Source organism: Oncorhynchus nerka, linkage group LG7, assembly GCF_034236695.1.
Source record: "Oncorhynchus nerka isolate Pitt River linkage group LG7, Oner_Uvic_2.0, whole genome shotgun sequence".
NCBI lineage: Eukaryota > Metazoa > Chordata > Actinopteri > Salmoniformes > Salmonidae > Oncorhynchus > Oncorhynchus nerka.
In genome coordinates this window covers 84,804,473-84,825,861 of record NC_088402.1, presented here as the reverse complement: position 1 = coordinate 84,825,861, position 21,389 = coordinate 84,804,473, and the positions used below count along the sequence as shown (strand labels likewise).

At 43.6% G+C, this 21,389-nt stretch overlaps 2 protein-coding genes across 2 annotated transcripts; both read right to left on the bottom strand.

Moving 5' to 3' along the window:
• Positions 1 to 801: 801 nt before the first annotated feature.
• LOC115132529 (keratin, type I cytoskeletal 18-like) lies at positions 802 to 3,840 on the bottom strand. The gene is made up of 7 exons (XM_029665267.1): positions 3,337 to 3,840; positions 2,511 to 2,593; positions 2,230 to 2,386; positions 1,953 to 2,117; positions 1,747 to 1,872; positions 1,428 to 1,645; positions 802 to 1,114 (listed from the first exon to the last, which is right to left on the bottom strand). The coding sequence occupies exons 1-7, from the start codon at positions 3,748 to 3,750 to the stop codon at positions 964 to 966; spliced, it is 1,314 nt and encodes a 437-aa protein (XP_029521127.1). The 5' UTR covers positions 3,751 to 3,840; the 3' UTR covers positions 802 to 963.
• A 2,028-nt stretch (positions 3,841 to 5,868) lies between these two features.
• Positions 5,869 to 12,385, bottom strand: LOC115132528 (keratin, type I cytoskeletal 18). Its single transcript, XM_029665266.2, has 7 exons — positions 11,850 to 12,385; positions 8,861 to 8,943; positions 7,991 to 8,147; positions 7,466 to 7,630; positions 7,216 to 7,341; positions 6,645 to 6,865; positions 5,869 to 6,373 (listed from the first exon to the last, which is right to left on the bottom strand). Exons 1-7 carry the CDS (start codon positions 12,291 to 12,293, stop codon positions 6,253 to 6,255), a joined length of 1,317 nt encoding a protein of 438 aa, XP_029521126.2. The 5' UTR covers positions 12,294 to 12,385; the 3' UTR covers positions 5,869 to 6,252.
• Positions 12,386 to 21,389: the final 9,004 nt, after the last annotated feature.

The following is a 21,389-nucleotide window of genomic DNA, read 5'->3' as shown; positions in this document are numbered from 1 at the left end:
GATCATCATAGAGACCAAAAAAGTTCCTCAAATAAAGTGCAGACTAGCTAATGTGCAGGAAAAGAGTGGACTGTGAGTAATGAAATAGCATTGGAATGGAGGCCCAGGCCATCAGTAAGGGGGTAGAGAGAGAATGTTGGGTCAAAATGCAGAATGAACCCAGAATTCCAGAGAACTTCACAGACATGTACGTATCTGGCTAGACTGGGAACAGAGCTGGATGGGGTGTGCCAATTCTTTAACGCTGTATATCTGTGTCTGGGTTTTACGTTGTTGTTGCTTTCCACATCACATCAAGAGCTCTATTTGATCTGTATCATGGAAATTCAGAGTTACAGTGTGATTTAAATGTAAAGGCAATGTTTCTGTGTTAGCAGAGGCCTCTGGAATAGTCTGCCAGAGAACCTGAGGGGGGCCGAAACTGTGTACATATTTAAAACAGATCCTAAAGCAAACCTTCTTTTAGCTTTGCTTTTCCTTAGGGTGCTTTTTAATCTCCTAGTTTTTATTGTTATTCTTTTGTTTTTCATCTTCTTATGTTTGTTGTGTAGTAAATATTTATATATTTTTATTTTGATTTATGTTTTTTCCTGTGAAGTGCTTTAAGTTGCATTCATGTCTGAAATGTGCAATATAAATAAATGCTGCTGATGTTGGCTCAATAAGACATTACTATCTGCAATACAGATTCAATGGAGCCCCAATTTAGCATTTATTTCCTGTATGCATTTAGAGAGGAAACCAACTGATTTGTCCTGATTGGTTACAGTAGATGAAAACAGAGACATACACATTCAACCATTACATTAAGTGTTTGACTTCATTTATTGTGATTGTTTCATTGGTCATTTTGTGAACAATTAACTGTTATTCTGGGAGTGTTGTGGTGTGTCATAATGGTGATGACGATGATGGTGGTGATGATGATGATGATGAGAGAGAAGATGTTTCTTGACTGGGTGGTTATCCTTGGACAGCTTCAATCCCTCCTTCAGATTTGACATCCTCAGTCACTCCTTCAGACACTACTTTGCCATCCACTAGTGTCTGGGTGACAACCAGCGTCTTTGTTCGGAAAGCTTTAGTTGGTTTCTTCTCGACAGCAACCTCAACTCTAGAGAGACACAGATGAAAAGACAGATACCATAACTACAACACAGTCATTTCCATATCAGACCTGAGCCCTTGTGCATAGTCGCATGAAGCTAGTTTGAATCTAATTTGCAAATATTCCCATGCCTCATAGAATAACAAGCAAACAATAGAACAAGGCCAGCCGTGTAATGATAAGCTACTAGTACACCTGTATCGCTCCAGTAACTTGATAGTTTTATCATCTCAACATACTTCAGGTATTGTAGTTGTTACACTACCCTAACCAAGCAGGACATGTAGCTCCACCTGTCATCTCTCCTTGTTTTACTCACTTCAAGTCTCCGTCCAGCAGCCTCCTGTACTCGGCGATCTCAGCCTCCAACTGTATCTTGATGTTGAACAGGATATGGTAGTCCTGTGTCTGATGTTGGATGTCGGAGCGGATCTGGGTCAGCTCAGCCTCCAGCCTCAGGAGGACGGCGTTGTATTTCTGCAACTCCATGTTGTAGCGCATCTCAATGTCATGAAGGTTCCCCTCCAGAGACGCATTCTGTGGTTGGGAGGAAAGTACGTGGTCGTAGGATGGATCCACCAAGATTGAGTTCATTTTGAAATGGTTTGGTAGCTATTGTATAAAATAATAATTCTTACCAGGCTGATCTGGGACTGAAGCTCAATCTGCAGGGACTGAATGCTCCTCCTGCTTTCACTGAATGTGGTGTGTGCCTCCTTCAGGGCCTCTGTATTCTCAGTCACCTGGAACTGCACTTCTGTGATCTGGACACACACACACACCAACATGTTAACCCACAGTAATACAGTGCAGAACATTGAAAAGTGTTAGGAAGGAGTCGTACTTTGGATTCATGCCACTCTTTGAGCTCCTCCTGGCTCTTCAATGCCATCTTCTCGTACTTGGCCCTCATCTCCTCCATGATCTTTCCCAGGTCGTGTCCCTTAGAAGCATCCACCTCCACCTGCACGCCAGCCATGGAAATCTGGGTACGTAGCTCCAGCACATCCTGACACAAAGGAAACAGGAAATCCATTCAATTAATCACATGGTGTTTATGGTAGTAACCTAGCTATGTAACCTATTTGAAAATGTGTCAGTTGACAGGAACCATTCCTTACCTCTGCATGGTTCTTCTTCAGGTTGATCAGTTCCTCTGTCAGAAACTCGATATCGTTCTCCAGATGCAGCTGGAGCACGATGGTGTCATCAAGTGTTCTCCTCAGATTTGCGACATCGCTCTCGACAGTCTGGCGCATCCCAATCTCACTTTCATGCCTATTGACAACAACATTAAGAATGTAAAGACGTGGACATAGCCATAATGAAAGAATGTTGGCCCTATAGATTCATGCCAACAGATGATAGCACGTGACACGTTTCTTTGTTTATAAGCACTCACTTGACCTTGAAGTCCTCTGCGGCTAGGCCGGCACCCTCAACTCGGATAGCGATCTGTGCATTGCCCACTGTCATCTCCAATATCTGAGGGAATATTAGAGGGAGGAGAGGGATGATTCTGGGTATATCTGTGGATCTGTTCTACTGGGTGGAGCAACATAAACATGTCCCTTGGTGAAACCTGTCACTCCATCTTTGTGCAGGTAGAAACAAAGTGACACTCACTTAAATATCTATACAGCGTCAACATGGTGGCGCCACCTCTGATAAGATGTGCTGTAAATCATATCAGTTTACTGTGAGGTGGTTCTGTGAAACCTCGCCTAATAAAAGGCTTGAGACAGTATTTCCCAACTCTAGTCCTCCAGTACCCCCAGCAGTATAGATTACTTTGTTGTAGCCCCAGACAAACACACCTCATTTACATCAATGGCTTGATGATTAGTTGACGAGTTGAATCAGGAGTGCTTGTCCGGGGTTACAGCAAAAATGTGTACTTTTGGGGGTATTTGAGAACTGCAAATATTGGCTTTAAATATTGTGAAATTAATGAGTGGGGAGACTCAATTAACCATACAGTAGGGGCAGTTTGGAGCAGTCAGGATCAGGGTTGGGGTCATTTCCATTTAAATTCCAGTCAATTCTGGAAGTACCCAAAAAAAACAGTGAGTTTCAATGAAAAAAAATGTGGAATTGGAATTTGGTTTACTTTCTGAATTGACTTGATTTGAAATGGAATTTACCCCAACCCTGAACAGGATATGATTCCACACACATACTTTGTATGAATCACGCTTGAATTTAATGTCATTATTTGAGGGCCTCACCTTCTTCCTCAGGTCCTCCAGCGTGGCTTCGTAGCGGCTGTAGTCTGCCCCAGCAGGCCCTTTCTTCTCCAGTACCTCCCTGATCTGTAGCTCCAGCTTGCTGTTGACCTGCTCCAGGTTCTTTACTGACTCCAGGTAGGTGGCCAGACGGTCATTCAGGAGCTGCATGTTGAGCTTCTCATTACCCATAGTGAAGCCACCATCAGCTGTAACACCTGTGTACACCTGGTGCTCTGCCCCTCCTCTGAAGCCCCCGAGCCTGCTGGTGTGGATGGAGGAGATTCTGGTCCCGTGTACCCCGCCACCGCCATGGGCACTCTGTGAGCTCCATGGCTTTGCGTATAGGCCTCCACTGCCACTTTCAGCACGATGACAAGTAAATCCAGGATGCGTACTGATACGTACAGACTCCATGTCTTCAGAGAGGAAATCCAAGAAGAAGAGAAGAAGAAGAAACAGAGAAGCACCTGACACTGGCACAGATTGATCTACCGAGGAGGATGGATGTTAGAGGTTTTATATACCAGGCTGCATTCTGATGCGCCACTCCCTTCGATCACTATCACTTTCTAACCTTTAGTCTCCTACATAGACTCTGTCCTCTCCACCTCTCCACCCCACATTGTGACTGTGGTTTGGTAACTATGGTCAATGAGGAAGGGGAAAGTGTAGTCTATGCCACTTATGTAAGATTGAACTGTAGATAGCAAATGTACTGAATTTGAAATAGCAGTTATAGACTCTTATTCGGAAGTCATTCAGAAACAATATTGACAGCCAACTGCTGTTTTCTTGTAATCTAATATCAATAGCTAAGGAAGGAAAAGGAAAGGGAATACCAAGTCAGTTGCACAACTGAATGCCTTCAACCGAAGAGATAGCCGTAGGAGATAGGAGATAGCCGTAGGAGATAGGAGATAGGAGATAGGAGATAGGAGATAGGAGATAGGAGATAGCCGTAGGAGATAGGAGATAGGAGATAGGAGATAGGAGATAGGAGATAGGAGATAGCCGTAGGAGATAGCCGTAGGAGATAGGAGATAGGAGATAGGAGATAGGAGATAGCCGTAGGAGATAGCCGTAGGAGATAGGAGATAGGAGATAGGAGATAGGAGATAGCCGTAGGAGATAGGAGATAGCCGTAGGAGATAGGAGATAGGAGATAGGAGATAGCCGTAGGAGATAGGAGATAGGAGATAGCCGTAGGAGATAGGAGATAGGAGATAGCCGTAGGAGATAGGAGATAGGAGATAGCCGTAGGAGATAGGAGATAGGAGATAGGAGATAGCCGTAGGAGATAGCCGTAGGAGATAGGAGATAGGAGATAGGAGATAGGAGATAGCCGTAGGAGATAGGAGATAGCCGTAGGAGATAGGAGATAGGAGATAGGAGATAGGAGATAGCCGTAGGAGATAGGAGATAGGAGATAGGAGATAGCCGTAGGAGATAGGAGATAGGAGATAGGAGATAGCCGTAGGAGATAGCCTCACGTGTTGTTTTACTGCTGCTGTTTAATTATTTGTTACTTTTATTTTACATTTTTTACTATTCTATTTTTTTGCTCAACACTTATTTTTATTTATTTTCTTAACTTCTTAAAGCATTGTTGGTTAAGGGCTTAAGGGCTCTACTGTACACGTACACGGCACATGTGTACAGTATTGTGTTGTATTCGGTGCATGTGACAAATACAAATACCATTTGATTTGAAATGTGTCTTCCGAAGATAACCCAACCCCTCTGAATCAAAGCTAACCAATGAAGCAAATATTTATTTCATCATGTGGCTCAGTTGGTAGAGCATGGCACTTGCAAAGCCAGGGTTTTTGGTTCAATTCCCACAGGGGACCTGTATCGAAAAAGCATGAAACTGTATGGACTCGTCTGTTAAATGACTAAAATGTCATGTTTGATCTTTTGTGAAGCACTATCAGTAGGTAACATAACACTAAATATAAAAGATACAGGTGTGGCAGGGTAGCCTAGTGGTTAGAGTGTTGAACTAGTAACCGAAAGGTTGCAAGATCAAATCCCTGTGCTGGCTAGGTACAAATCTGTCATTCTGCCCCTGAATAGATTGTGGTAAACTTTAATACAACAAATTGACACCAATAATTAAGACACATTGAACAGAGAATTTAATCATTTGCACAGATCTGAAATATGGAAATCATTTTTTAAAAACCTTTTTATTTAACTAGACAAGTCAGTTAAGAACTAATTCTTATTTTGAATGAGAGCCTAGGAACATGAGAGCTTAGGCTCTCATTCAAAATAAGAATTAGTTCTTAATTAGTTCTTAACTGACTTGTCTAGTTAAATAAAAAGGTTTTTAAAAAATGATTTCCATATTTCAGATCTGTGCAAATTATTAAATTATCTGTTCAATGTGTCTTAATTATTGGTGTCAATTTGTTGTATTAAAGTTGCCATGATGACATTTACCACAATCTATGAGAAGTGATAACCTATAAATCCTGATTGTTGAGTTACACAGCAAGTGCATAGCCATTAAAAGAGAAGAGCCAAGAGTCTGACCAATGTTTTATTGGACAATGAAAGTACATCACACCAGGCAAATTCAACTGGACAGAAAGAAAACTAAGATGACAAGGGTAGAAAAATACATTTGACAGGTTTACAGATATTTTACTTAATCCAATTGCTAGTTTTAAAGGTAAAATCATATTGGTTAAAGCCAATTTCATCCCAAATTACTTCTGAACTTGTACTGTAAATGTATATACGCCTAAATGCGTAAGTTAAAAAACAAATAAGACTCAAAAGCAAAAGAAACATGATGAAATAAATAAAGTGGAGATAATTTTCTTCTTATCCAGCTAGATGTTATCTTATGTCTATGGTGTGTTGGATGGTGTTGTACAATCAGGACGATGTGGAATGATGGATGTAGTCTCACAGGTTCCTCTCCTTTGTCTCTGTGCTGGAGGAGACAACCTTCCCGTCCACCAGGGTCTGTGTGACGGTCATCACCTTGGTCTTCACTGTCCGCTGGTCCTCCAGAGCATCCTGGAGCCTGAGAGAGAGAGGGAGAGGGAGAGGGAGAGGGAGAGAGAGAGAGAGAGAGAGAGAGAGAGAGATTCACAACTATCAGTCAACATACAAATATTTATGCAATGGCTATTTTTGCCTCCAAGACAGAAAATGGCCATTGGATGACTATTTACCACAGTAGGCTCTTGGCTGGCAACAAACTTCATGTTAATTCCCTTGACTCAAGTCTGCTTAATTATAGGAATTATGCATGCAACACCAATTAAGGATTTCTCTCCCTCTGTCTTACTCACTTGAAGTCTCCTCCGTCCAGCAGTCTCCTGTATGTGGCGATCTCCGCCTCCAGCTTCATCTTGATGTTGAGCAGGTGCTCGTACTCCTGCGTCTGCTGCTGGATGTTGGAGCGGAGGTTGGTCAGCTCAGACTCCAGACCCACGAGGATCTTGTTCAAGGATTCCATCTCCATGTTGTAGCGCATCTCCGTGTCTCGCAGCGTCCCCTCCAGAGATCCTTTCTGTTAGACAGAGAGAGAGGAAGAGTAAAGACAGTCAGTACAGGTGATTGTAACTTGTAAATTAACATAAAACTTAAAAGAAAAACTCCACCCAAAAAACTATAATTTTGTGTTTGTTTCATAAGTCCATTGTTGATATAATCCCAAAATGTGGTGCATGTCAACAATCCAGTTTTCAAGATATATAACTTTTAAAATATAGAAATACGGCTGACGTAAAACCTGGGACAATATCAACAATAGACTAATTAAATAAATACCAAAAGATAGAGTTTAACCAATAGCATTGATGCCATGATGTATTTTGTACATACTGACTGTGTGAATATAGTATTGTTGAGGGATCTTACCAAGCTCTTTTGTGAGTCCAGCTCGATCTCCAGTGTCTGTAGCTGTCTACGGAGGTCGTTGATCTCTGTGTGTGCGCCTTGGAGGGCCTCTGTGTTCTGTGACACCACAGACTGCACCTCTGTGATCTGGAAGGGACATAGAGGTGATACAGATGTCAGTTTTAAAATCATTGGTTAAGTAGGAGTTTCTGTGATGCTTTCACTGTGAAGTCATCAGTGTGTGGAAAATGAATAAGCTGGTAGGTGTTACCCGTGTTTCATGCCATGCTTTGAGCTCCTCTTGGTTCTTCAGGGCCTCTTTCTCGTACTTGGCCCGGACCTCAGCCATGATGGCGGCCAGGTCCTGGCCCTTAGGAGCATCCACGTCCACCTGCACTCCAGACTGGGAGATCATGTTACGCATCTCCATTACTTCCTGTTGGGGTAGAAGGACAACAACGTTAAAATTCATTAAGCAATATGTTTTCAAGAGTGAAGTCAGCGTCCGTATTTAGGCTGTTCATTTGGGTACTCAACGTGGCCCCCTGGGTGCGTCCTATGTGTGTGCCGCACCCACCACACCCCCGCTAAATCCCAAAGATCTCACACGAAACAACCCCTGTTTTTACAGTATGTTTGACTGTCTCCGATGGTGGCATGCTAGGTCTTGCTCTAGTTAAGCCATTGTGATGACAAGGGAGATGGTAAACATTTGTTTGGTGGTGCAAGAGGGGTGGGGTTGTGTACTATATTGGTTTGGTGGTTGAAAGGGGGGGTTGGGCCATGGTGAACTTACGTTGTCGTGGTTCTTCTTCAGGAAGATGAGCTCCTCCTTCAGAGCTTCGATCTCACTCTCCAGGTTCATGCGGCCCATGTTGGTGTCATCTATGACCTTCCTCAGGCCAACGATGTCAGCCTCCACAGACTGGCGTATGGACAGCTCAGACTCAAACCTGCAACACACAGCAAACAGCATCAGATACAATGCCCTGGAGAGCTACGGTGAAATATTCTCCAGTGTCCGTTTAAAGGCCCAGTGAGGTTAAAACATAATTTCCCTGTGTTTTGTATATACTTCCATAATATGAGATTTGAATTATGCCATGAAAGTGTTAAAATTATGATAATGCCCAATTAGTGTAAGAGCTGTTTGGAAAAGACATCCTGAAATTTCAGCCTGTTTTGGTGGGATGGAGTTTTGGCCTGCATGTTGACATCACCAGGCGATCATTTGGTTAGTAGACCAATTAGAAAGAGAGTTCCAAACCTCTCTGCCAATAACACCTAGTTTTCAGTTTTCCACTCCCCACTAAGAACACTTCCAGAAAATCCTAAATTATTTATTGAGAAATGTCTCTTTGCTAAGAAGCTATTTTTGTGTCAGTTTGACCATTTTAATTGAAAACAATCACAGTAAGGTATTTAGATATTTGGATATTGAGATAAAAACGGCTGCATTGGACAGTTAAAGCATAGACTATAGAGTATGGAGGGTATGCAGTTAATGTGGCATATCAACGGTGTTCAACGGTGTTAATTAAGGCGTGTCAGCAACCGTCTGCTTGTTTAGTCACCGTTAATTAAGGCGTGTCAGCAAATGTCTGCTTATTTTACACCGTTAATTAAGGTGCGTGTGCAACTGTCTGCTTTGCCTAGCTTGACTTACTTCACCCTGAAGTCATCAGCAGCTAAGCGGGCATTGTCGATCTGAAGACACATACGGGCGTTGTCTGTTGTGGCATCAAACACCTGCCATTGACAAGGAGAAAACAAGTTAACATACTTTTCATTTAATTTCTTTCACAGCAGTTTCAATGCTGTACTATTGTGTAATGAGTATGAAAGTGACAAGGCTGATGACAGTGGTAGCCAGGAGCAGCGGAGGCCAGCTGCCCCACAGCCGCAGTGTTTGCTCTCCATGGTATAGTAGATAAGGCTGGCGATGGATGGATGCAGGTTACAAAGTTCGGGAGGCAATCATTAACAAACAGCCAAGCTGAAAGTGCAGTGGAATACATGTCAGGATGGAGGCAGGTGATTTGCATCAGGCGGGAGGTTGGTGTGTGTGTGTGTGTGTGTGTGTGTGTGTGTGTGTGTGTGTGTGTGTGTGTGTGTGTGTGTGTGTGTGTGTGTGTGTGTGTGTGTGAGGTTGGTGTGTGTGTGGGAGGTTGGTGTGTGTGTGTGTGTGTGGGGGAGGTTGGTGTGTGTGTGTGTGTGTGATGGGGAGGGGTGGTTACTGGGTTGGGTTTCCTGTTGTTCCTGTCGTGAGAAGCCTTGTTTTTGTAAAGGAGGAATATTTGAACTAGCGGTCACATCCTGGTATCACGACAAAGAAAAATGAACCCATTGTGATGTATGCGTTGGGGGTTGATTATGTGCCATGGGCAGTTGGTAAAGCCAACACATCCATGTTGGCAAACACCAGCTGAACTCCCTAGACATTCCTCCCCTGACCTTTTATGTAAGGCTTCATAATGCCAACCGTTACAAGAGCAGCAGACTAAGAAAATATTTTAACAAATATTTACACAGCTCATGTTCAGTTTACCATTTGTTTTCTAATTTTCAAGGTTAAGTTCAATGTCCTTGTTTGGAATTTTTTTCAAAGGGACAAAGAGAAGCAATAAGATAGCGGACTGAACTCCACTCCATGGTGAAGGAAGCGACTGAACTCCACTCCATGGTGAAGGAAGTGACTAAACTCCACTCTGCAGTGAAGGAAGTTTCTGATGAACTCCACCAACAGAGTGGAGCAGAGACCAGACTTTGTGGAATTCAGCTCCGACTACATCGATTCGCCCAAGGCCAATTCTTAAAAAAAAATGATAATTATGAAACGCTTACCTTGTATCTATGTTTGTCCTCTTTTTCTTTGTTTGCTGAAATCCATACTTTTTCACTAAAAGCTAATCAAATACAACCACTGACTGTTTCCTTGTTGAGATTCAATTGGCACATGCGCATTATTGAAAAAGTATGGATTTCAGCAAACCAAGAAAGGCACACATTTACAGAGGACGGACATAGGTACAAGGTAAGCATTTTATAATACAATGTTGTTAAAGTATTGACCTTGGGCGAATCGATGTAGTCGGAGCTGAATTCCACAAAGCCTGGTCTCTGCTCCACTCTGTTGGTGGAGTTCATCAGGAACTTAATTCACAATGGAGCGGAGCTCAGTTAGCTAGCAATATCAATTCTGTAATGATAGTCTTGTGATATATTTGCATTTTGTCTCTCGCTATTGGTATCTTGCATCTAATCTCCATATTTTGCATAGTTATTACTTTTGTCACTTTGGGTGGTTTGACTTTGGCACGTTGCTCCAGCAAGGTCTACACAGCAAAACCACAGAAGCATGACTGGAATGTTCCAGAATCCAATGGAAAGAGCTTTTCGGATATGTTTTTTAAAATATTTTTATAAATAATATATTATAGTATCAGGCAGTATTTACTGTATGCTTTAAAGTACAAGAGTAACTTGTTGCAGATGCAATAGGCCTATAATACTGTTTACTAGATGTCTAACAGTATTTTTCCGAAGTATCAGCAGCTCTGAACATTTCCAGTTGAATGACTCAGAATATCCTTGCTCGCCCAACAGTATACACACATAAACCATTATAAACCCATATGTCAATCATTCAGTACTGTTATATATATACATGGAACACTATCAGAGAAATGGGAATGGAATGACGTGGTTAGACAGACTACTTTTTAATGACACAGTACATTGACTCCCAAACTCCTTTACCATGCTCCACCATCAAAGTAAGGACCACACCATGAAATAGTAGCCTTGTGTAAGTTTTGAGTAAGTACCACACCATAAAAGACCCACAGACCACACACTGGTTGAATCCACGTTGTTTACCAACTTAATTTCAATTAAATTACATTTAACCAACGTGGAATAGACGTTGAATTGACGTCTGTGCCCAGTGGGTAGTAGCCTTGTGTAAGGAGTTCAACTTTCTCTCATCTATAGTCTATGATGGAGTTTTCTCATTTAATTTACTGCTACACACTTACCACAGCTGAGAGAAAATATCAAAATAACCTTTTTAACTTTACCTACAGCTGTAACGACTCTCCCAGTTTTCATGGTTAAATTTGTGCATAACTCTTGATGGTTATAATGCAGATAATCATTTGAAATGCTACAGTATCATCATTTCATTGCTAACAATCTTTGTGCTAGACAGTTAACTGATAACAGGGAGTCAAATAAACACATCCATGACCCCTGAAAATGCTAGCTGGACCTGGAACTCTGGCCATGTCGAAGGTCAGCTAGCAGAACCCCTTGGAATTCCCCTTCTTATTGCTTTCTGTCTGCCCCTTGACCTTCTGCCTGGGGATGCCGGCACCTTGCCATCACTAATCAGCAGGGTTCTAACGGACGAACCAGCTACACTGGGTCTTTACTACCCAGGTCAATAACCTGACAAGGACATAGTAGGGCCACTGTGTTTCCTCTTTCACTCCTAAACTACTCTCTGTCACTCTGTTACTCTGTTCTGTCGGGTCAGCCATTCTATTACAGTGAACTTGCATTTGAAATATATATTACTTCCCTAAAGCTCTACGGTGTAGATTTGTCCAGCATCTCATATTAGCCAGTACTCCTTCCTCCCCCTGGCCTCTCACCTTCTTCCTCAGGTCATCCAAGATGGCGTTGTAGCGGCTGTAGTCGTTGACATCTGGGCCTCTCTTCTCCATGGCCTCCCTGATCTTCAGCTCCAGTTTGCCGTTGGCCTGCTCCAGGTTCCTCACCATCTCTAGGTAGGAGGCCAGACGGTCGTTGAGGTTCTGCATGGCAAACTTCTCATTGCCCATGATGTGAGCAGTGTCCCCGCTGGCGCTCACCTGGATGCTGCTGGACATGGAGCCCCCGGAGCCTCCCATCCCAACCCCCAACCCTCCCATCCCGCTTCGCACACCCGAATAGGACACAGAGGAGATTCGGGTCCCCTGACCTCCAGCACCACCATAAGTGCTGGCAGCCCGGTAGGTGGGAGCAGAAGAGCTGTGAGTGATGGAGTAGCCGTACCCACTGCCGGGTCCCCTGACGCTGCTTCGTTTGACACTCATTTTGTTAGATGGAGTGAGATTGAGAAAGGCACAGAGAGTTGAGAGTGGGCCGGCAGAAACAGGAGCACACAGACACACAGAGCATGGGCAGAGAGGAAGCCGCTCAAACTTTATAACCCTGCTGGCCCCCACAGTCCCTCCCCCTAAACACTCCTCTCTTTCCAAGTTCCCTCCCTCTATCCTCTGTGCACCAAAAGCACTTTTTTAATTATGATCCTTTGTCTGGCTTTGCACTCTCAAACTCTCAAACTCTACAATATACTGTAATTTCAAATGTGAATTTTTGTTTGCCTCAGTTTGTAACTATTCCATGTCAAAGTCCATCTGTAATTTGAGATTTTCATCTCTTTAGTTAAAATGTCACAAAGTAAGTAATCAATGTATATTAATTATGGACTGGTACAACAGAGTGATGGTAATCAGAAATATTTTCTGATTGTATATACTATTAATTCTGGACCTAAATATGGTCATTTATTATATGAACCACGTGTGTGAATTGTAATGTGTTATTAATGTATTTGTGTTCCACTCCCTACACAAGGTGTTTCTCAATTTCCTGACCGGCACACATTCTTCTTGAGAAATGTCAGGTGGTGAGCAGGAGTTAGTCATGTTCCTGAGAACACCTGGAATCACATAGAACTTTTATTTCAAGTTGTGAAAACTCATGTCCCTGCCAGTTTGCATCACAAACCACACAGGCGTAAAAAGGCACAATCCAGAATTGGTAAACGCATTTTTGGACTTCAATAGATTAAATTATATAGGCTAATGCAATGGGATCTTGAATAATGTATCTCATAAATGTCTCATGACTTTAGATCAACTGTCTTACCCTATCAGAACCCCAAAATATAAGCTTCTTAAAACCTCTTAAGGATCGGTCCCTTTTTTAAATGTTTACCTAAAATGACATAACCAAATCTAACTGCCTGCAGCTCAGCACCTGAAGCAAGGATATCCAGATTATTGATACCATTTGAAAGGAAACACTTTGACGTTTGTGTAAATGTGAAATGAATGAAGGAGAATATAACACAATAGATCTGGGAAGAGATAATACAAATAAAGAAACATGTTTTTAATTTTTTTTTAATCATATTTGAAATGCAAGAGAAAGGCCACACTGTATTATTCCAGGATAGGCGCAATTCCGATTGTGTTCGACTCCCTACACAAGGTGTTTCTCAATTTCCTGACCGGCATACATTCTTCTTGAGAAATGACGGATAGTGAGCAGGAGTTAGTCATGTTCCTGAGAACACCTGGAATCACATAGAACTTTTTATTTCAAGTTGTGAAAACTCCAGCGTATGTGCAAGGTTTTAGGCTGATCCAATGAACCATTGCATTTCTGTTCAAAATGTTGTATCAAGACTGCCCAAACATGCCTAATTGGTTTATTGATACATTTTCAAGTTCATAACTGTGCACTCTCAAACAATAGCATGGTATTCTTTCACTGTAATCACTACTGTAAGTTGGACAGCACAGTTATATTAACAAGAATTTAAGATTTCTCATATCAGATAGGTCTATGCCCTGGAAAATGTTTTTGTTACTTACAACCTCATGCTAATCACATTAGCCTACAATAAGCTCAACCATCTCGCGGACACACCAATCCTGTAGAGGTTAAAAACTTAAAAAGAAGAAAAACGGGCAAAATGTCACAAAATGTCATCACAATATACTCTGAGTACACCAAACATTAGGAACACATTCCTAACATTAAGTTGCACACCCCCACCTCTTTTGCCCTCAGAACAACCTCAATTCATCTGGGCATGGACTTTACGAAGTGGAGAAAGAATTCCACAGGTATGCTGGCCCATGTTCACTCCAGTGCTTCGCATAGTTGTCAAATTGGCTGGATTACCTTTGGGTGGTGGACCATTCTTGATACACACGGGAAACGGTTGAGTATGAAAAATCCAGCAGTGTTGCAGTTCTTAACACAAACCGTTGTGACGCAGCGACAATTAGACAACAACCTCTCCCTTAACGTCAGCAATACAAAGGAGCTGATCGTGGACAACAGGAAACGGAGGGTCGAGCCACACCCCCATCCACATCGATGGGGCTGTAGTGGAGTGGGTCAAAAGCTTCAAGTTCCTCGTTCTCCACATTACAAAGGAATTAACATGGTCCAAATACACCAACAGACTCTTGAAGGCACAACAACTCATCTTTCCCCTCAGCAGGCTGAAAAGATGTGGCATGGTCGCTCAGATCCTCAAAATGTTCAATAGCTGAACCATTGAGAGCATCTTGACTGGCTGCATTCCCACTTGGTTTGGCAACTGCTTGGCATCTGTCTGCGAGACATCACTGGGGCTGAGCTCTCAGCCATCCAGGACCTCTATACCAGGCGGTGTCAGAGGAAGGCCCTAAAAATTGTCAGACTCAAGCCACCCAAGTCATAGTTCTCTCTTCTACCGCACGGCAAGCGATACCAATGCACCAAGTCTGGAACCAACAGGAACCTGAACAGTTTCTTCCCCACGCCATAAGACTGCTAAATAGTTAGTGAAATAGTTAACCAAATAGCTACCCGGACTACCTGTATCCACCCTTTCTGCACTAACTTTTTTGGACTCATTGTAATAGTTTTCCTGTGGTGAAGTAGAGGACCAAAACGCAGCGTGGTTATATTGATTCATGTTTCAAAAACAGATAAACATGAACACTACAAAACAATAAACGTGGAAAACCAAAAAACAGCCCTACCTGGTGCAAAACACAGAGACAGGAACAATCACCCACAAACACAGTGAAACCCAGGCTACCTAAGTATGATTCTCAATCAGAGACAACTAATGACACCTGCCTCTGATTGAGAACAATACTAGGCCGAAACATAGAAATACCCCAAAACATAGAAAAACAAACATAGACTGCCCACCCAATTCACGCCCTGACCATACTAAATAATGACAAAACATAGGAAATAAAGGTCAGAACGTGACAGTACACCCCCCCCCCCCCCCCCCCCCCCCCCAAAGGTGCGGACTCCGGCCGCAAAACCTTAACCTATAGGGGAGGGTCTGGGTGGGAGTCTGTCCGCGGTGGAGGCTCTGGCGCGGGACGCGGACCCCACTTCACCATTGTCTTAGTCCGCTTTATTGTCCGCCTCCGTGGCTTTCTAACCATGGCCACCCTTCTCAATGACCCCACTGGAAAGAGGGGCAGAAGCTCGGGACAGAGGGGCAGGGGCTCTAGCGCCTCTGGGCTGAGGGGCTCTGGCGCCGGACAGGCGGGAGACTCCGGCAACGCTGGGCAGACGGGAAGCTCCGGCAACGCTGGAGAGGAAGGCTCTGACAGCGCTGGACTGAGTAGCTCTGGCGCCTCTGGACAGAGGGGCGGGAGCTCTGGTAGCGCCGAACAGGCGGGAGACTCCGGCTGCGCTGGAGACGAGGAAGGCTCCGGCAGCGCTGGAGAGGCGGGAGCCTCTGTAAGGATGAGCCGGAGAGACAGCCTGGTGCGGGGGGCTGCCACTGGAGGGCTGGTGCGTGGAGGTGGTGACGGATAGACCGGACCGTGCAGGCGCACTGGAGCTCTTGAGCACCGAGCCTGCCCAACCTTACCCGGTTGAATGGTCCCGGTCGCCCTGCCAGTGCGGCGAGGTGGAATAGCCCGCACTGGGCTATGCAGGCGAACCGGGGACACCGTGCGCAAGGCTGGTGCCATGTAAGCCTGCCCAAGGAGACGCACTGGAGACCAGATGCGTAGAGCCGGCTTCATGGCACTTGGCTCGATGCCCACTCTAGCCCGGCCGATACGCGGAGCTGGAATGTACCGCACCGGGCTATGCACCCGCACTGGGGACACCGTGCGCTTCACAGCATAACACGGTGCCTGCCCGGTCTCTCCAGCCCCCCGGTAAGCACAGGAAGTTGGCGCAGGTCTCCTACCTGGCTTCACCACACTTCCTGTGTGCACCCCCCCCCAATACATTTTTGGGGCTGACTCTCGGGCTTCCATCCACGCCGCCGTGCTGCCTCCTCATACCAGCGCCTCTCCGTCTTCATCGCCTCCAGCTCTTCTTTGGGGCGGCGATATTCTCCAGGCTGTGCCCAGGGTCCTTTACCTTCCAATTCTTCCTCCATTGTCCATTCCTCCAAATAGTGCAGCCTCTCCCACTGCTGCTGCTTCTCCTGCTGCTGCTTTTGCTGTTGCCCGTTACCACGCCGCTTGGTCCTGTTGTGGTGGGTGATTCTGTAATGGTTTTCCTGTGGTGAAGTAGAGGAGGACCAAAACGCAGCGTGGTTATATTGATTCATGTTTAATAAAAACAGATAAACATGAACACTACAAAACAATTAACGTGGAAAACCAAAAAACAGCCCTACCTGGTGCAAAACACAGAGACAGGAACAATCACCCACAAACACAGTGAAACCCAGGCTACCTAAGTATGATTCTCAATCAGAGACAACTAATGACACCTGCCTCTGATTGAGAACCATACTAGGCCGAAACATAGAAATACCCCAAAACATAGAAAAACAAACATAGACTGCCCACCCAATTCACGCCCTGACCATACTAAATAATGACAAAACAAAGGAAATAAAGGTCAGAACGTGACACTCATCACATATGCTGCTGCTATTGTTTATTATCTATCCTGTTGCCTAGTCACTTTATTCCTAGTTATATGTACATATCTACCTCAATTACTTTGTACCCCTGCACATCGACTCAGTACTGGTACCCTGTTAAATAGCCAAGTTATCGTTACTCATTGTGTATTTATTATGACTTTTATTATTATGTGTCATTACTTTTCTATTATTTCTCTATTTTCTATTATTTCTCTGTTGTCTTTCTCTCGGTGTTGTTGGGAATGCCCCTTAAGTAAGCATTTTACTGTAAGTCTACACATGTTGTTTACCAAGCATGCGACAAATAACATTTGATTACCTTTTTCATTTGATTTGATTGTCCTCCACCTATCTGAGGATATGAGTTTCAGACAAGCTTAACAAAATAACAATTAGCCTAGCACCTGGGTAGACATGCAGGAACAAAGACAACTCTAACTTGTGAATATATCAACGGGAAAAAACCCTGGAATTTCACCCAATGAGATATGTACAATAAAGCTGCTGGCTCCCAACAAGGGGAAATTCTTACAGGCTGTTTTCTCAGATGCCATTCTCTTGGCAGTTAATTGATTTTCTTCTTCTTCTTTTCTCTCTCTCTCTCTCTCTCTCTCTCTCTCTCTCTCTCTCAAATTCAAATGGATTTATTGGTGTGGGAAACATATCTTTACATTGCCAAAGCAAGTGAAATAGACAATAAACAAAGGTGAAATAAACAATAAAAATGTAACAGTAAACATTACTCTCTCTGTCTCGCTCTATCTCTTTCCATGGGGTGAGGAAGGGGTGTGAGGGGGATGCTGTGAGATTATTTAAGAATCTTTGAAGAGGAAGGTTTTCAGATGTTTTCGGAAGATGAGCAGGGATACTGCTGTCCTAGTTTCAGGGGGAATCTAGGTTCCACCATTGGGGTGCCAGGACAGAGAAGAGTTTTGACTGGGCTGAGTGGGAGCTGCCCTCCCGTAGGGGTGGGAGGGCCAAGAGACCAGAGGTGGCAAAATGGAGTGTTCGAATTGGGGTGTAGGTTTTGAGCATAGCCTGAAGGTAGCGAGGGGCAGTGCCTCTTGCTGCTCCGTAGCCAAGCACCATGCTTTTTTTTAGACTGGAAGCAAGTGGAGTGTGCGGAAGAATGGGGTGACATGGGAGAACTTAGGACGGTTGAACACCAGGCGTGCTGCAGCGTTCTGAATAAGTTGCAGGGTTTTGATGGCAACGGCCAACAGCGGCCAACAGCGAGTTGCAGTAGTCCAGACGGCATATGACAAGTGCCTGGATTAGGACCTGCACCACATTCTGTGTGAGGGAGGATCATACTCTACAGATGTTGTAGAACATGAACCTGCAGAAGCAAGTCACTGCTTTGATGTTTGCAGAGAATGACAGGGTGTTGTCCAGGGTCCCTCCAAGGTTCTTTGCACTCTGGGAGAGGGACACGGTGGAGCAGCTCCGTCTTGTCGAGGTTGAGCTTGAGGTGGTGGGCCGACATCTAAGCTGAGATGTCTGCCAGGCACGCAGAGATGCGAGTCACCAGATGGTTGTCAGAAGGGGGAAGGAGAAAAGTAGTTAAGTGTCATCCACCTAGCAATCTTCCTCTCCCTCCCTTTATCTTTCCTGCTCTCTCTCCCTCCCTCTCTCCTTCTCTCTCTCCCTATATCTTTCTCTCCCTCTCCCTCTCTCTATTTCTCCCTCTCCATCTCTCCCTCTCTCTATATTTCTCCCTCCCTCTCCCTCTCGTCCTCTCTCTCTCACACTCTCTATTTCTCCCTCCCCCTCTCTCTCCCTCCTTCTCCCTCTATCCCTCTATCCCTCTCTTTATCTCTCCCTCCCTCCCTCTATCTTTCCCTCTCTCCCTCTCTCCCTCTCTTTCTCTATGAATCTAGTAAATGCACTGTAAAAAGAAAGTGATTCAACATACAATTGTAAGGCAGCCAGCTGCAATAGGATTGTGAGTTTGCTCAACATTTGGGAATATAGCTGAACCTACATACAGTGTTGCATTCAAAAGGAAAACATGAATTTGTACCTCGACTCAACATGTTTTATACATTAATCCCACTGTGAGACGAGTTTGTTGAGTGAACAATGGTTCAATTTCTTGTCCTTCTGAAGTCCACCCAACTCACAGTATTACACTGATAAAGCAATGTTAGTGTTAGCAGTATACACACAGTCACCTATTTACAATTTGTACCACCAATAATCCAGCAGTGTTTGGATAGACCTAATATAAGAGGCCATGAACTAACAAGCCTGTCCTACAAAGCCAATAAAATAAAGATCACTGTCTCATTGCTGCCTGCAGTATTATTGTCTCCTCTCATGCAGTAGAAGGTATATGTGTCCCAGGGAATCAGAAAGGAGCATGAGGCAGGAAATTAAGTCAAGAAAGAATTCTGTACAAATTTAAAACAACTAACTTAGCCTCTCTTGGAGGCCTCCATAGATATATCCAGAGTCATAGACTGTATAGAGTTGGGCTAATGTGGTTTCTGTTTAACAGTTCCGATATACATTACCAGTCAAAAGTTTGGACACACCTACTCATTCAAGGGTTTTTGTTTATTTTGAAAATCTTCTACATTGTAGAATAATAGTGAAGACATCAAAACTATGAAATAACACATATGGAACCATGTAGTAACCGAAAAAGTGTTAAACAAATAAAATTCTTCAAAGTAGCCACCCTTTGCCTTGATGATAGCTTTGCACACGCTTGGCATTCTCTCAACCAGCTTCACCTGGAATGCTTTTCCAACAGTCTTGAAGGAGTTCTCACATATGTTGAGCACTTGTTGGCTGCTTTTCCTTCACTCTGTGGTCCAACTCATCCCAAACCATCTCAATTTGGTTGAGGTCAGGTGATTGTGGAGGCCAGGTCATCTGATGCAGCACTCCATCACTCTCCTGCTTGGTCTAAAATCCCTTATACAGCCTGGGGGCGTGTTTTGGGTCATTGTCCTGTTGAAAAACAAATGATAGTCCCACTAAGCACATACCAGATGAGATAGCGTTTCGCTGCAGAATGCTGTGGTAGCCATGCTGATTAAGTGTTCCTTGAATTCGAAATAAATCACTGACAGTGTCACTAGCAAAGCACGCCCACACCATCACACCTCCTCCTCCATGCTTCACGGTGGGAACCACACATGCAGAGATCATCAGTTAATCTACTCTGCATCTTACATAGACACGGCTGTTTTAACCATAAATCTCACATTTTGGACTCATCAGACCAAAGGACAAATTTCCATTGGTCTAATGTCCATTGCTTGTGTTTCTTGGCCCGAAGCAAGTCTATTCTTCTGATTGGTGTTCTTTAATAATGGTTTCTTTGCAGCAATTTGACCTTGAAGGCCTGATTCAACCATTCTCCTCTGAACAATTGATGTTGAGATGTGCTTGTTAATTTCTTAGGGTTGCAATATGAGGTGCAGTCAACCTTAAAGAATTTATCCTCTGCAGCAGAGGTAACTCTGGGTCTTCCTTTCCTGTGGTGGTCTTCATGAGAACCAGTTCATCCTAGTGCTTGATGGTTTTTGCGACTGCACTTGAAGAAGTTTTGACTGACCTTCATGTCTTAAAGTAATGATGGACTGTCGTTTCTCTTTGCTTAATTGAGCTGTTCTAGCCATAATATAGACTTGGTCTGTTACCAAATAGGGCTATCTTCTGTATACCACCCCTACCTTGTCACTACACAATTGATTGGCTCAAACGCATTAAGAAGGAAAGAAATTCCACAAATGTACTTTTAAGGCACAACATCTTAATTGAAATGCATTCCAGGTGACACACCTCATGAAGCTGGTTGAGAGAATGCCAAGAGTTTGCAAAGCTGTCATCAAGGCAAAGGGTGGCTAAAATATAAAACATATGTTGATTTATTTAACACTTTTTGGGTTACTACTAAATGATTCCATATGTGTAATTTCATTTTTTTTATGTCTTCACTATTATTTTTCAATGTAGAAAATAGTAAAAATTACTTAAAACCCTTGTATGGGTAGGTGTGTCCAAACTTTTGACTAGTACTGTATATATCTGTAAGGGTTGTCCTGTGGTGAAGGAGAAGCGGACCAAAATGCAGCGTGGTGGTTATTCATGTTCTTTAATAAAGGAACTAGACATGAAATAACTAACAAAACAATAAATGTGCAAAAACCTAAGCAGTCCTATCTGGTGCAAACACAGAGACAGGAACAATCAACCACAAACACACAGTGAAACCCAGGCTACCTAAATATGGTTCCCAATCAGAGACAATGACTAACACCTGCCTCTGATTGAGAACCATATCAGGCCAGACATAGAAATAGACAAACAAGACATCCAACATAGAATGCCCACTCAGATCACACACTGACCAACCAAAACATAGAAACATACAAAGCAAACTATGGTCAGTGTGTGACAATATCTCTGGTTAGAACCATGAGAAACTCTGCCTTAGACAGTCTGAGAGAAAGTGTGCCACTCTATGTACAGT

Bases quoted from the DNA above. Each gene is read 5' to 3' on its own strand.
- LOC115132529 (XM_029665267.1), bottom strand. From the start codon at position 3,750: ATGGAGTCTGTACGTATCAGTACGCATCCTGGATTTACTTGTCATCGT. The intron at 2,118-2,229 runs GTAAGGAATGGT...CCTTTGTGTCAG, and splicing joins TGAAGAAGAACCATGCAGAG to GATGTGCTGGAGCTACGTAC. The intron at 1,646-1,746 runs GTAAGAATTATT...TCCCAACCACAG, and splicing joins TTCAGTCCCAGATCAGCCTG to AATGCGTCTCTGGAGGGGAA.
- LOC115132528 (XM_029665266.2), bottom strand. From the start codon at position 12,293: ATGAGTGTCAAACGAAGCAGCGTCAGGGGACCCGGCAGTGGGTACGGC. The intron at 7,631-7,990 runs GTAAGTTCACCA...CTACCCCAACAG, and splicing joins TGAAGAAGAACCACGACAAC to GAAGTAATGGAGATGCGTAA. The intron at 7,342-7,465 runs GTAACACCTACC...TGTCCCTTCCAG, and splicing joins AAGCATGGCATGAAACACGG to ATCACAGAGGTGCAGTCTGT.